Source organism: Amborella trichopoda, chromosome 13, assembly GCF_054954075.1.
Source record: "Amborella trichopoda isolate Santa Cruz 75 chromosome 13, AtrichopodaSantaCruz75HAP2 v2.0, whole genome shotgun sequence".
Classification (NCBI taxonomy): Eukaryota; Viridiplantae; Streptophyta; class Magnoliopsida; order Amborellales; family Amborellaceae; genus Amborella; species Amborella trichopoda.
The window spans coordinates 9,432,401-9,447,053 of NC_142348.1; the positions used below are offsets into that span (position 1 = coordinate 9,432,401).

At 34.3% G+C, this 14,653-nt stretch overlaps 1 protein-coding gene across 10 annotated transcripts in view; it reads right to left on the bottom strand.

Moving 5' to 3' along the window:
* Positions 1–13,787, bottom strand: part of LOC18424719 (rust resistance kinase Lr10) — a 28,685-nt gene extending 14,898 nt beyond the window's left edge. For 5 of the 10 annotated variants that reach the window (XR_016047358.1, XM_088855600.1, XM_088855588.1 and 2 more), the window contains exon 1: positions 2,912–4,030. Coding sequence is in view for 7 of the 10 variants with exons in the window: in XM_088855600.1 (XP_088711726.1) it covers positions 2,912–3,695 (784 nt within the window). In the remaining 3 variants the exon portion in view is untranslated. Of the gene's footprint in view, positions 1–1,226; positions 1,924–2,911; positions 4,031–12,737 lie in introns of those variants that run through there. The other 5 variants (XM_088855601.1, XM_088855592.1, XM_088855590.1 and 2 more) reach the window with 4 other exon arrangements.
* Between the last annotated feature and the right edge of the window lie 866 nt (positions 13,788–14,653).

Sequence of the window (14,653 nt, forward strand, 5' to 3'; positions counted from 1 at the left end):
AAAAAAAAAAAAAAAAAAAAAAAAAAAAAAAAAAAAAAAAAAAAAAAAAAAAGAAGGTTGGCTCCTGGCCCCGGAGTAAAAAAAAAGTTTATGTAAGGTTGCAACCTTAAAATGTAGAAAAAAAAGTTTATGTAAGGTTACAGGAATACTGATGTGGATCATGTGCTTATAATACCTTACGTAGTTAAAATCAGTGTTTTTGTCCTTGAATTTGATAGCTGGTGGTTGGCTTAACCCCGGGCAATAAGTTCTGAGAACCCACAGAATCCTGGACTGGGAGCAGCAGAGAGGATATTCTATACTGTATGCCCGATCAATTGAAAGGAGCAAAGGGTTTGTAAATACTAAGATCATCACCCTGACAGAGAATGCAAAAAAGAAGAAGAGACAGAAAGCATGTAGTCAGAGCAGCACCGGTGGCTCTAAACTGTTGGGGATTCACCATGTGTGAACATGTGAGTTTGTGTGAAAGAGAGAGAGAGAGGGAGGAGTTCACCACTGTGTGGGATGATGATTATTGAGCAAGAGTGAGGCACTGAGTGATGTTCAAGATGAGAACCTCCGCACCCACACCACTTAAGGCTAGAGACTTAAAATATGGGAGTTCTGCCCCTTGGGAGTCAAAGAAGACTTGACCCTGACCCTTTATCTATTTAGCAGAATAAACAATTAAAAAACATATAATAAAAGGAGAGAAGCCTTAACTCTTGAGGCATGTTAGAAGAACAAAGGAAATATAGACCACTCATTCGGAAAGTTGGATAAATCAAAATTTTCTCTCCAATATTGTCCTACCAATGCAACCCTGGAGTTCCAGTGTAAACTTTGGCAAAATAAATGGATTTCAAATCTCTATTTCAATGGTTGGGTGGAAGTTTCTCACACTAACAATGAGCTTCACCAAAGCCAGCAAATATATAATAAACTAGAAACAAATTTGATAACCGGATCATTAGATCTGAAATTGTTGGGATTCATTCCACTAAAAAAAATCAAAGGAATCAGATAACTGCCACACGATCATTCAGAGGTCATACTCGTACTACAAAATTAGGGAAACATCAAGACAAGCAGACAACTTTGGGGTATATAGGGAATATTTAGTTTCAGCAAGATTATCTTATTTTCTTTTAGTTGTTGGAAAGTCATAATGGAAAAGAGCTACATCTGATGCTTCCTATTCCTTAGCTCAGACAATGAAGAGAATTGGATAGGGATGGGCTTACTGGAATCAGGTCAATTATATTATCCGCACCAGCCAACCGACCGTATGCACTGTTTGCGCATATCTGCAGTTCATGACAGATTGAACCCGGCCTCCACAATCCTGTGTAACCCCCAGAAGACAAAAGTCTCAAAGCCAACCTCTCCAACACTGGAACATCCACCAGTGGCTTACAAACTCCACATTCATTTGGATAAGCCACACCACAAGGCGTTGCTTAAGAGTCTCCAAGTCAAGAAACTGAAACTGCTGACGCCAAGGACAGAAGGCATTTCTGACGTTTAATGAACGGGGAATTGTCAAGGGTGACATTATGACCAGGATTGGGGCATTCCTTACCTTCTCTTTAGCAGTTAAGCAGTTATGGGAATGGTGCTAGGCTGGTGATTGATATCTTTTACTTGGTATATTTGTTTGGCAAGGTTTAGAAAGGGGATGTAGTCCTTGCAGGTGTGATTGAAGCCATTGTAAGTGAAAATAACTGGCTGGTGATCATTGACTGCAATTGTCTTTATACTGGTAATCTGCTGAAAAGACAGGACATCCCAAGAGAGCAAACAAGAAGCATAGGGCAACAAGACCTGAGTCAAATACTTGAGTGTTTAGCGAGATAAATCTAAGCCTGGTAGCTTTTATGGTGGCAAGAGAGAGAAACCAGGAGTAGAAAGAGAATGCTCAAAGGGTAGCCCAACTGAAAGATCGCTTTCTTACTCATTAATTGCATTTTACTTTTAACCATACAGCAGTTGAATTTGGGCTTTCTCTTTAGAAGTATAAAGCCACACGTCCAATTGTGAGGACCCTATGAGGAAATTGACCAGTGATACCAAGGATTGAAATAATCAGTGCAAACGTTAATGAAAAGTAAGGCATTTTAGCATTTTATTTGTAAAGCTAACGCTCATATACCTTAACAAAAGGGGTTTCCAGTGGTTGCATAATTCTTAATGAATAGATTTGGGTCCTCACTAAAACTCATGCTCCTCATCCCTGGGTATGAAGACTATAGCCCAAAGCTAAAGGAGAGAGAGTCTATGACTAAATACCTACATATGGACAAGGCACCATACATACACAACCTGTAAATGATTTATATGTATGTATACATGAATACGAAATAGGTTCTCTCTCTTCTCTCTCTCTCTCACTCTCTCTCTCTCTCTCTCTCTCTCTCTCTCTCTCTCTCTCTCATCCTTGACAATGAACAACACATCCTTTTCAATCTGCTCTCTCACATATTCAAGCAACCTGAACTTAAATTTGGATTGCCAGGATGGAAAGGAGACAATCCAAAGGAATGAAAGCAACAACTGTACTGCATTTTGTAGATCATCACAATATGAAAAACTTTATCTGCAAGACAATCACTTCACCAATAAGAGTGAAAAGAAATAACTCAAACCTGGGCATCTAGAGCCTTACAACAAATACAAAGCAGTAGTCACATAGGACATATAACAAGCACAAACTACAAAAAAACAGGGCAATTTCAGACAAAAGTTTGGGTATGTTGGGAATGTTACTGAATCCTCTTATAGCTTAATTTTCCAAAACAGAGATGAGATTCTAAATTACTGAAAGGTTTTACTTTTGGTTATTGTAAAAGCATTATGGGGAAGAGCTCTATCTAATGCTTCCTATTTCTCAGCGCAAGCAATGAAGAGAATGGGTTAGGGATTGGCTTACTGGTATAAAGTGGAGGACATGCGTCAGGATAAGGCCGGTCCTCACAGAAACACATGAATCCTGGCGGGCTCTGATTATATCCGCACCGGCCACCTGACTCCATGCACGGTGCGCACCCATCTGCAGTCCATGACACATTAAAACCCGCCTCCACAACTCCTGCATAAGAGTCGGAAGAAAGTCTCAAATCCGACCTCTCTAAAACTGGAACCTCCACCAAAAACCGACAACGTCGATAATCATCTGGATAAGCCGCGCCAGAAGGCATGGCAAAAGAATTTTCTCCGAGGCAAGTCGCCGGTGGCAAGCTACTAAGCGATGCAGGACAATCCGTGTAAACCAGAAGCGTTATGACTCCAGCAGAGTACTGGAATGGAGAATTGTCGAGGGTGACATTATGTCTAGGATTGGGGCATTCCGTAGTGTTAATTATGCTTTCAGCTACTACGGAAATGGTGCTAGTCTGGTAATCGATATGTGTCACTTGGTATAATTGATTGTTCAAGTTTAGGAGGGGGGTGTTGTTGGTGCAATTGAGATTGAAGCCACTAGAAGTGCAGAATTCCGGCCGTTGGTCATCGACCGCGAAAGGGTAGTGGATACTAATGGGACCACAATCGTAAGCGCCACAGGCCTCATACTGGGAATCCGCAGAGAAAACAGGAACCCAAAAGAGAGGAAGGAAAACAAGTAGAGCAACAGGTGGTCTTGAACGAAGCAAGTGGGTGTTTAGAGAGAGAAACCCAAGCATCAAGTGGGTGTTTAGAGAGAGAAACCCAAGCATGGTGGCAAGAGCAGGAAGAAGCAGATAGAATGCTCGATGGATGCAACCTGAAGAAGCAGAGAGAAGAGAGAGAAAGCTCGATGGATGCAACCTGACGATCTCTTCCTCATTCACTAATTAATGGGCTTTTACTTTGAAACGCGCATTCGTATGAAGATGTGTTTGCTGCGAGCAAGAGGAAGGTGCTCGGTTATTGGAGGAGATTGGCAAGTGATGGAGCTGGTTTGAATTGTATTAATCGAGAGGAAAAGTACGTCCAGCCACCAATTGCATTAATGGAGAGGAAAAGTACGTCGAGCCGCCATAGTTTGACCAGGTTGGGTTTATTGCCTATAAAGTGAGAATATTTGGGTTCTTTTAAAAAATATAGGCAATGATAGCCCACCTAATAGGGGTGGGAATGGGTCGGGTGGGGTCTGGGTATGCCTGGAGCCGGATCAAGACCCGACCGACCCGACCCCAAATTCATACATGAGAGACTTAGGTCGGGTCTAAAATCTCGGGCAACCGGAACCAAAAATTACTTGGGCAATAATTTATCAACTTTTTAATAAGAAGATTTGTAAAAAAAATGAAAAGCATGTACAAAATAATCTATATTAATATATATATAACCAGCGTTTTAAAAAACGCCGAGTCCTCGAAAATCGTGAAAAGGGACCGGATCGGTTAAAAAATCGAAAATCGTCCGGTTCTAGAGAGAACCGGACGATTCCGCACAGTGACTCGCCGATTCACTGTGCGGAATCGGCGAGTCCGTGAAGAACACGGGTTGCACAGTGTTCTTCACGGGATTCTTTGAAATTTGTCATTTTTTGATCATTTTTCTTGTTTTTTTTGGCATGTGATCTGATTTGCAGGCTGTAAACAGCTTTATTCAGCTTTTTCAAGGATTAAATGGTGGAAAAATTTGTTGTTTTTGGATCACGAAAAATTCGGTGTTTAGGGTTTCCGCCTTTTCTGAAATTTCATGCCAAATAGGGCATGAATCTTTCAAAATTTGTAGGCATTTTGATCTTAAAGCTGTGAATCAAAACCTTTTGTTACTAATTTGTGATAATCGTTAAGAAAATCAGAGTTTTTTGGAGATTGAAGGCTTCGGTTCACAAAATCAGGTAAGAACTTTGGGTTTTTTTTTTTTCCACCATTTGATTTATTTCACGGCATATTTTGAACATAATGAGTTCAATAATTAGGGTTTTTAATCTTTATTGTGTCTAGTATGATTTAAAATTTTCAATTTTATGTAATCTGGTCAATTACAGCAAAAAATTTGATATGAACACTGAGATGTCTGCGGAACCAAATTCCGCTGTTTTTTTTTTTTTTTTTCCGCCTTTTGATTTTGTTTTCATGATATATTAGAAATAATGTGTTAAAAATTTAGGGTTTTGATTCCTTATATTGTTGTTTATCAGAAAGTATACTCAATTGGATGTAATTTATTCACTTAGAGGTGAATTTTTGAGTTAAAATCGCTTATGTAAAACGACTCTGTGAAGAACATAAATTATTATTATTATTTTTTTTTTTTTTTGTAGCCCATGATAGAATTTTTTGTAATCCATGATCGAATTTTTTGTAATCCATGATCGAAATGTTTGTTTTTTTTTCTTGTAATCCATGATTGAATTTTATTTTTTATTTTTTATTTTTGTAACCCATGATAGAATTTTTTGTAATCCATGATCGAATGTTTTGTAATCCATGATCGAAATGTTTGTTTTTTTTTGTAATCCATGATCGAATTTTTTGTTTTTTATTTTTTATGTAACCCATGATAGAGTTTTTTGTAATCCATGATTGAATTTTTTGTTATCCATGATGTAATTGTTTTTTTCTTTTTTTGTAATCTACGATCGAATTTTTTGTTTTTTTTTGTTTTTTTTTTTTGTAATCCATGATCGAATTTTATGTAATCTATGATCGAATTTTTTGTAATCCATGATAGAATTTTCTGTAATCCATGATCGACTTTTTTGTAATCCATGATCGAAATGTTTTTTTTTTTTACTTGTAATCCATGATCGAATTTTTTTTTTTGTAACCCATGATTGAATTTTTTGTAATCCATGATCGAATTGTTTTTTTCTGTTCTTGTAATCCACGATCGAATTTTTTGTTTTTTTATGTTTTTTTTTTTTTTTGTAATCCATGATCGAATTTTATGTAATCCATGATCGAATTTTTTGTAATCCATGATCGAATTTTTTGTAATCCACGATCGAATTTTTTGTAATCCATGATCGAATTTTTAGAAAATTTGTGATTTTTTTTTTTTAATCCATGATCGAACTTTTTGAAAATTTGTTAATTTTTTTTTTTAATCCATGATCGAATTTTTTGAAAATTTTTTTTTTTTTTTTCAGGATCGAAGTTTTTGAAAAATGATGATTTTCCGAAAAGATGTGAAAATCGTGACAAGGTTTTAATTATCAGGAGGTATTAAACCATATTTTAAATTTTTATTGTTAAAGTTTTTGTTGAAAAAATTGTATGTTGATGGATTATTTACGCAAAAAAATGCATGTTATTATATTTTTAATACAAAACTGTATTTTTTTTATCTGTTGTTCATGGATTTTTTAGTTGGAATGACTGATGTTCGCCGGCTCTTTGAAGAATTGTTTTTATTATTAATTTTTTAATGCAAAAAATGTATGTTCTTGATAATTGAGTTGTAGCCATGTTTGGAGCTTGCATTTTGTATTATTCTAAATGTTTGTAATTGATATGTACGAAAATATTATTGTCAAAAAAGGTATTTTGCAATAACAAATAACAACGAATATGACTACATGAACTACCGCAACATATTATCACTACATATGGTAATTATTTTTCTTTTTGAACTGTCAGGTTAATTTAAACTTTTTACATCTTAAAACAGTTGAATCATGTTAAGATCTACACAACGTCGTCTATCATTTTATTTTTAGATCGTATGTTACTAATTTTATGCTATTGTAGTCCATGTATGTTGATATACTTATTCCATGATAATTCTATGTTTATCCTTTTGTGTGATGTGAATTAAATGTTGAATGGCGGTTCATGCAGGGAAAGAACATATCAATATTCGCATATTCATTCAAAAACATGAAAATTCTTAATGGAGTACCCTCATTTCTTATTGAATTCCTAAAAAACAATATTTATAATGAATTTTAATAATTTTTTCGGATTTTTTTGAAGCTTTATTCTGACCGATTCACCCGATTCCCGATCCAGATCGCCGATTCGTCGATCCGGATCGATTTTTTGAAAGCCCGATCCGGGTCACCGATCCGGTTTTTAAACCATTGTATCAATGGTTTAAAAACCGGATAGGTGACCCGGATCAGGCTTTCCAAAAACCTATCCGGATCGGCGAATCGGCGATCCGGATCGACGAATCGGTGATCGGGATCGGAATCGGGTGAATCGGTCAGAATAAAGCTTCAAAAAAATCCGAAAAAATTATTAAAATTCATTATAAATATTGATGGTGTATATAAACTAGCTATCTCCTCATTCATCCTATGTTTGGCAATTTTTTTACCTTTGCTAGCATTAAGAATTGCCACCATCAGTTTTTTTACATTACTAGGGACACTAGTGCATGCAGAAACTTCAACCTTAACCCCTGCCAAGTGTTGCTTGAACCTATATACCCCACTACTTATCACTCTTTGACAGTAATTACAAATAATTTTGTCTTTCTTGTTGGGATCAAGTCTGACCCCATGTTGCCATGCAGGGTCTTCTGTAGATCTTGACATGATTCAACTGTTTTAAGATGTAAAAAGTTTAAATTAACCTGACAGTTCAAAAAGAAAAATAATCACCATATGTAGTGATAATATGTTGCGGTAGTTCATGTAGTCATATTCGTTGTTATTTGTTATTGCAAAATACCTTTTTTGACAATAATATTTTCATACATATCAATTACAAACATTTAGAATAATACAAAATGCAAGCTCCAAACATGGCTACAACTAAATTATCAAGAACATACATTTTTTGTATTAAAAAATTAATAATAAAAACAATTCTTCAAAGAGCCGGCTAACATCAGTCATTCCAACTAAAAAATCCATGAACAACAGATAAAAAAAATACAGTTTTGTATTGAAAATATAATAACATGCATTTTTTTGCATAAATAATCCATCAACATACAATTTTTTCAACAAAAACTTTAACAATAAAAATTTAAAATATGGTTTAATACCTCATGATAATTAAAACCTTGTCACGATTTTCACATCTTTTCGGAAAATCATCAATTTTCAAAAAATTCGATCTTGAAAAAAAAAAAAAAAAAATTACAGCAAACTCAAACAATAAAAATTAAAAATTGGGTTTAAATGTTTAATACATCAGGATAATCAAAACTTTATCACGATTTTCACATCTTTTCGAAAAATCATCATTTTTCAAAAAATTCGATCATGGATAAAAAGAAATAAAAAAAAAAAAGTACAGCAAATTTTCAAAAAATTCGATCATGGATAAAAAGAAATAAAAAAAAAAAGTACAGCAAATTTTCAAAAAAATCGATCATGGATTAAAAAAAAAAATTAACAAATTTTCAAAAAGTTCGATCATGGATTAAAAAAAAAAAATCATAAATTTTCTAAAAATTCGATCATGGATTACATAAAATTCGATCATGGATTACATAAAATTCGATCATGGATTACAAAAAAAAAAAAAAACATAAAAAAACAAAAAATTTGATCGTGGATTACAAGAACAGAAAAAAACAATTCGATCATGGATTACAAAAAATTCAATCATGGGTTACAAAAAAAAAAATTCGATCATGGATTACAAGTAAAAAAAACAAACATTTCGATCATGGATTACAAAAAAGTCGATCATGGATTACAGAAAATTCTATCATGGATTACAAAAAATTCGATCATGGATTACATAAAATTCGATCATGGATTACAAAAAAGTCGATCATGGATTACAGAAAATTCTATCATGGATTACAAAAAATTCGATCATGGATTACATAAAATTCGATCATGCATTACAAAAAAAAAAACAAAAAAAAACAAAAAATTCGATCGTGGATTACAAAAAAAGAAAAAAACAATTACATCATGGATAACAAAAAATTCAATCATAGATTACAAAAAACTCTATCATGGGTTACATAAAAAACAAAAAACAAAAAATTCGATCATGGATTACAAAAAAAAACAAACATTTCGATCATGGATTACAAAACATTCGATCATGGATTACAAAAAATTCTATCATGGGTTACAAAAATAAAAAGTAAAAAATAAAATTCGATCATGGATTACAAGAAAAAAAAACAAACATTTTGATCATGGATTACAAAAAATTCGATCATAGATTACAAAAAATTCTATCATGGGCTACACACAAAAAAAAAAAAAAAAAAAAAAAAAAAAAATTTGTTCTTCACAGAGTCGTTTTACATAAGCGATTTTAACTCAAAAATTCACCTCCAAGTGAATAAAGTACATCCAATTGACTATATTTTCTGATAAACAACAATATAAGGAATCAAAAACCTAAATTTTTAACCCATTGTTTCTAATATATCATGAAAACAAAATCAAAAGGCGGAAAAAAAAAAAAAAACAGCGGAATTTGGTTCCGCAGACATCTCACTGTTCATATCAAATTTCTTGCTGTAATTGACCAGATTACGTAAAATTGAAAATTTTAAATCATACTAGACACAATAAAGATTAAAAACCCTAATTATTGAACTCATTTTGTTTAAAATATGCCGTGAAATAAATCAAATGGCGGAAAAAAAAAAACCCAAAGTTCTTACCTGTTTTTGTGAACCGAAGCCTTCAATCTCCAAAAAACTCTGTTTTTCTCAACGATTATCACAAATTTGTAACAAAAGCTTTTGATTCACAGCTTTAAGATCAATATGCCTACAAATTTTGAAAGATTCATGCCCTATTTGGCATGAAATTTCAGAAATGGCGGAAACCCTAAACCCCGAATTTTTCTTGATCCAAAAACAACCAATTTTTCCACCATTTAATCCTTGAAAAAGCTGAATAAAGCTGTTTACAGCCTGCAAAACAGATCACATGCCGAAAAAAACAAAAAAAATGATCAAAAAATGACAAATTTGAAAAAATCCGTGAAGAACACTGTGCAACCCGTGTTCTTCACGGACTCGCCGATTCCGCACAGTGAATCGGCGAGTCACTGTGCGGAATCGTCTGGTTCTCTCTAGAACCGGACGATTCCCGGTTTTTGAACCGATCCGGTACCTTTTTCGTGAATTTCGAGTGGAACCGGGCGAGTCCAGTTCGACTCGGCGATTTTTAAAACGCTGCATTGTATATAACCTTTATATTTTATATATAACAAAAAAATGGTTTATATATATATATATATATAACAAAAAAATGGTTTATATATATATATATATATATATATATATATATATATATATATATATATATATATATATATATATATATATATATATATATATATAAATAAAGAGTGCCAAAAGAAGATCAAAGAGTATGTATATATTATTATATTAACTTTTATAAATTTATACATAAAAATATTATATAATATTTTAAAATAATAAGGTCGGATTCGGAGCGGGTTCACCTAGATCTTGGTAAAAGAAGAGTCCATGTTTAGTATATTTTCCAATATAAGGGCTTGACCTTGTTCGAAGAGGAGTCCCTCTTTAGTCTATTTATCTATGGGTGTGGTTTGTATAGAGCCTAGGCTCTAAACAATCAAATTAGAGCCTGCCTTCAAATAGTGTTGAGAAATATAATTTGAATGTTGAAAATATTTGTGATAGGCTTAAAATATATTTTCATTTTTATTTATAAAGTTTAAAGCTTCGATCTATTAAAATTTGAAAATTTTGAATATTGATGGTCAAAAAATACATTATAAAATATACAATTTTCAAAACTCAAAATCCATTTTTTTTCTCATGTTCATGGATCTTGATATCAAGATGATCGATTTAAGGATATTTGGAAATCAAAACAACATCTTCTAGTGAAATTTTTGAGGTAGCTCAAATTTGATTGTTTAGAGCCTCGGCTCGATATAAACTTTTCCCTTTACCTAAACAGCACATTTGGTTTTTGTGAAACTATTTATGGAGAAATATTTTTGTATAAAAAAATTCACTCATATAGTTATGTGCAAGAATATTTTTACAACAATTAATTGTCAATTGGTGTAAAAAAACACATATGACTGCTTAATGTAAAAATATTTCTACGTCTAATCATACAAAATATTTATAATTGCACAAAAGTTCTCTTAAATTCAATGTTAACAAAGTCTCTCGGAACTGGTAATTTCTGAATTTCATGGTGACAAAGTCTCTCGGAATGACAAGGTTCAACGCTGACAGGCGTGTGAGCACTCCTTTCCGTCGATGTCTCTGCAAGAGGCCCTTCTAGATAGATATATTTTCTATAATATCCCAATATGAAAAACCAAGGGTGGCGACCGGCAGGGCGAGCCACGGCAGGCTCGGCCAAAAGCAAGAAAAACTAAAAAAGGTCGAAGAAAAAAATAGGGCCTAAGCCGGCCAAACCGAACGGGCGCTAGCCCTAGCCTTAGCCCAGCCCTCAGGCAACTGTTTTCATCCCATAACCTACCTTTTTAGGCTAGGCCTGCCGTCCGGTCCATTGCCAGCCCTATGATTTACCTTAAAAAAATATAATATTTCGAAAGGACAAATTCCAACGGTGGCCTAATATACACTTCACCGATTAAAACTTAGCTTTGAGGTGTTCCTAACTTCAAGATATGTAAAGAATCATAAAGATAATTTGTAAAATAACAATTGCCCTTTCTGGGTAATTATTATATATATATATATATATATATATATATATATATATATATAGAGAGAGAGAGAGAGAGAGAGAGAGAGAGAGAGAGAGAGAGAGAGAGAGAGAGAGGGAGGTCTGATACTGTGATCCCATCTTGTTGTCATTCAAAGGTTTGGAAATCTCAAAGTCTATTTCTGTTCTTCATTTATCATATGAACAGCCAGGGAGAATTCAAACCTCATCCCAAAATATCTGTTGAATTTAGAAGGGGTCAGAAGTTTAAGTTTGAACATTGTTTAGACAAATCAAAACAAAGAGTATGAGAGATGCACCAGGAATTTTAAGCCTAAAAGGTGACGACCCAAGAGAATATGATCCATTAAATGAGAACACTATCGGATAACAATTGATCGAAATCAACTTGTGAAATTTCGGTGCCGAAACCGTATAAGAAAAAGACTCGTTGGTCAAGAAGAAGAAAATTAATGGCTGTTGTGATTTCCTTTATTACTTTTCAAATAGGAAATTAATAGCTGTTGCGATTTCCTGTATTTTCCCTATATTTCACCCTATAAGAAAAAGACTCGTTGGTCAAGAAGAAGGAAATTAATGGCTGTTGCGATTTCCTTTATTTTCCCTACATTTCACCCTTTTGCAGGTTTTAGTTCTTTCATTTATCAGATGGGAAAAATAAAAGGTTTTTAATGGTTTACCTGAAACAGATTTTCGACCAACCAGCTACCAGAATCACAAGCATTAAACATTACCCACATTAAAACATTAAAATCTAAAGGATCTCAAATTAGTCAATGTGGAAACAAACGTTAAATTGGGTCAACAGGCTTAGCACCAGTCATAAAAGGAGGAGTTAAACTAGGCACTAACAGGCAGGTCCTCAAGCATGAATGAAACTATTAACAGATTCAACATGAGAACTAAAGCAAGAATTAGCAAAGACCAAATCAAATTTTGGTACAAAGAATTAACAATACCGACAGATCTACTCGGACTCATCTGAGTTATTCGGCTTGGGCCAGGACCGAGAACCAGAGTCAAGAAACAATGGTATTACTATTAACTAGATTCGGGATTCGCATAATCACATCAAGAACCAAATCAAGTACTAATATGGGTATAAGCAGGAACGAGAACAGTTAAAACTTAGTATGAACAGGCCAATATGAAACCAAGAAGAATTAAACCAGGTATTAACAGAGCATACCATCACTGCAGTTTCTTGAGTGTGGTCGATCCTTGCAATAACAGACGAACCTCTCTGTACTCGTGTTGTAACCACAGCACCCACCAGAGTTTTCACAACTGATACAACCAGAGTCATCAGAGCCCCATGTCAAATTAAACCCCTTATCCACCACCCCACCAACACCACCAGACCAGTCCGATGCTGCACTCTCCAATATAGGAACAACCACCACCTCTTCACAGTGCTCATACAAATTGGCCATTGCGGGTCGGGTGAGAAAAGAATAAGAGGAATAGTTATCAGAGTTGACGAGGCAGGGTAATGGATAGCCTGAAGGAGGGGAAACTATGATATCATTTGAGCAATTGAAGAAGAAGAACAACTCAGTGTCTTGGGGGGCATATGAAAGGGGTGAATTGCCAAAACTAACGTTTTTTTCAGGTCGTGGGCACGCATTGCTCTCCAATTCTGTGTCGATTACAGTAAGAGTCTTTGAATTGTAATTGATTCCTTCGACACAGTATGCATCGGAGTTAAGATCTAAAATAGGCCTTGCTTTTGAACATTTGATCTCGAACCCTTCGTAGCCGCAGTAAGGTCCATCCTCTCTTTGTAACCAAAATGGGTAACTGATATTGAAACCACCACAAACTTGCGAGAAACAAGCTTGGGATTGTGCATCTGCAGAAGCAAACTCGCCATTAAAAGTGACAAGGAGTAAGAGGAGCAGCATGAAGCAGCGTGAAAGCATTGGTAATTTAAATAGAGATGAAGATAAACCAGAACAGCAAAACGCAATGTGGGATTATCTCCATCTGATCACAAGCAACATGTTAGGAAAATTCTAATATAACTGTGATTGATTATACGACTTCCAAACAAGGGTCATCAGTGGTACAGTAACTCTGGCCTCAAACTTCAAAGGTCAAAACCATGGCAGACAGGGAATAAAATTTTTATTTACAAAACTTACTATTCAATGAAAATTTGTATTTATAGAATCTTACACACATATATTAGAAAAGATAAAAAAAAAACTTCCAGATTGCAAGACTTGTGCAGCTCCGCGTTGAAAATGGTATTCGCTTTTCTAAATAAACGGAGTTTCACAAGATAATTGTAATCGTGTGAAACCCTCATGCTCTCTCACCTGCCGTGTTGGAGAGAGCGAGAGAGGATGAACACCAAGCTCTCTCTCCTCTCGGTCTTTCTCTCTCCTTGGGGGAACAACGGAAAGCATATTCAAAATTTTGAGAAATTTATCGTAGACAAAGGAAAAGGTTGAAATAAGACCTAGACCTCCCATTATAATAAGATAGGTCATCTGAAACAGATTTTTTTTAAAAAAAAAAAAAAAAAAAAAAAAATATATATATATATATATATATATATATATATATATATATATATATATATATATATATTTAAACTCAGCAGGGTAAAAGGCCCTATCCGGTATTTATTAATATAAAACAAAAGGGGCCAAATACAGCTCATACACCCCGAACTCGTGCAACATCAAGACGTAATCCTTTCTTTTCAAAGACAATCCGTTGTATCATTTAGAAAACCTCTAATTACCACATATGTCCATCCCTTCAAGCGAAATCCTCCTCAACATCTACGACGATTTGAGGGTTTCTTGCACCAATCGACGACATTAAGATAGTGTTTTGTATTATTAATTTTTTTTCCTTGTTTCTTTGTGTAAGTGAGTGGGGGAGTTATCCGTTTTTTATTAATAAAAAATCAAAGGAAAACAAGTCATTATTTTACAATCCTATAATGACAGTTATGCCAAATCATGAAGTAAAAGCAGGAAAATAAAGTCCAGAATTAAAAGAAACCTTCTTAGCAAGGGCATCGGCTACTATATTGGCCTCATGAAAAATATGAGATATTGAGCATAAATGTGGTAAAAGTGTGCTTTGACA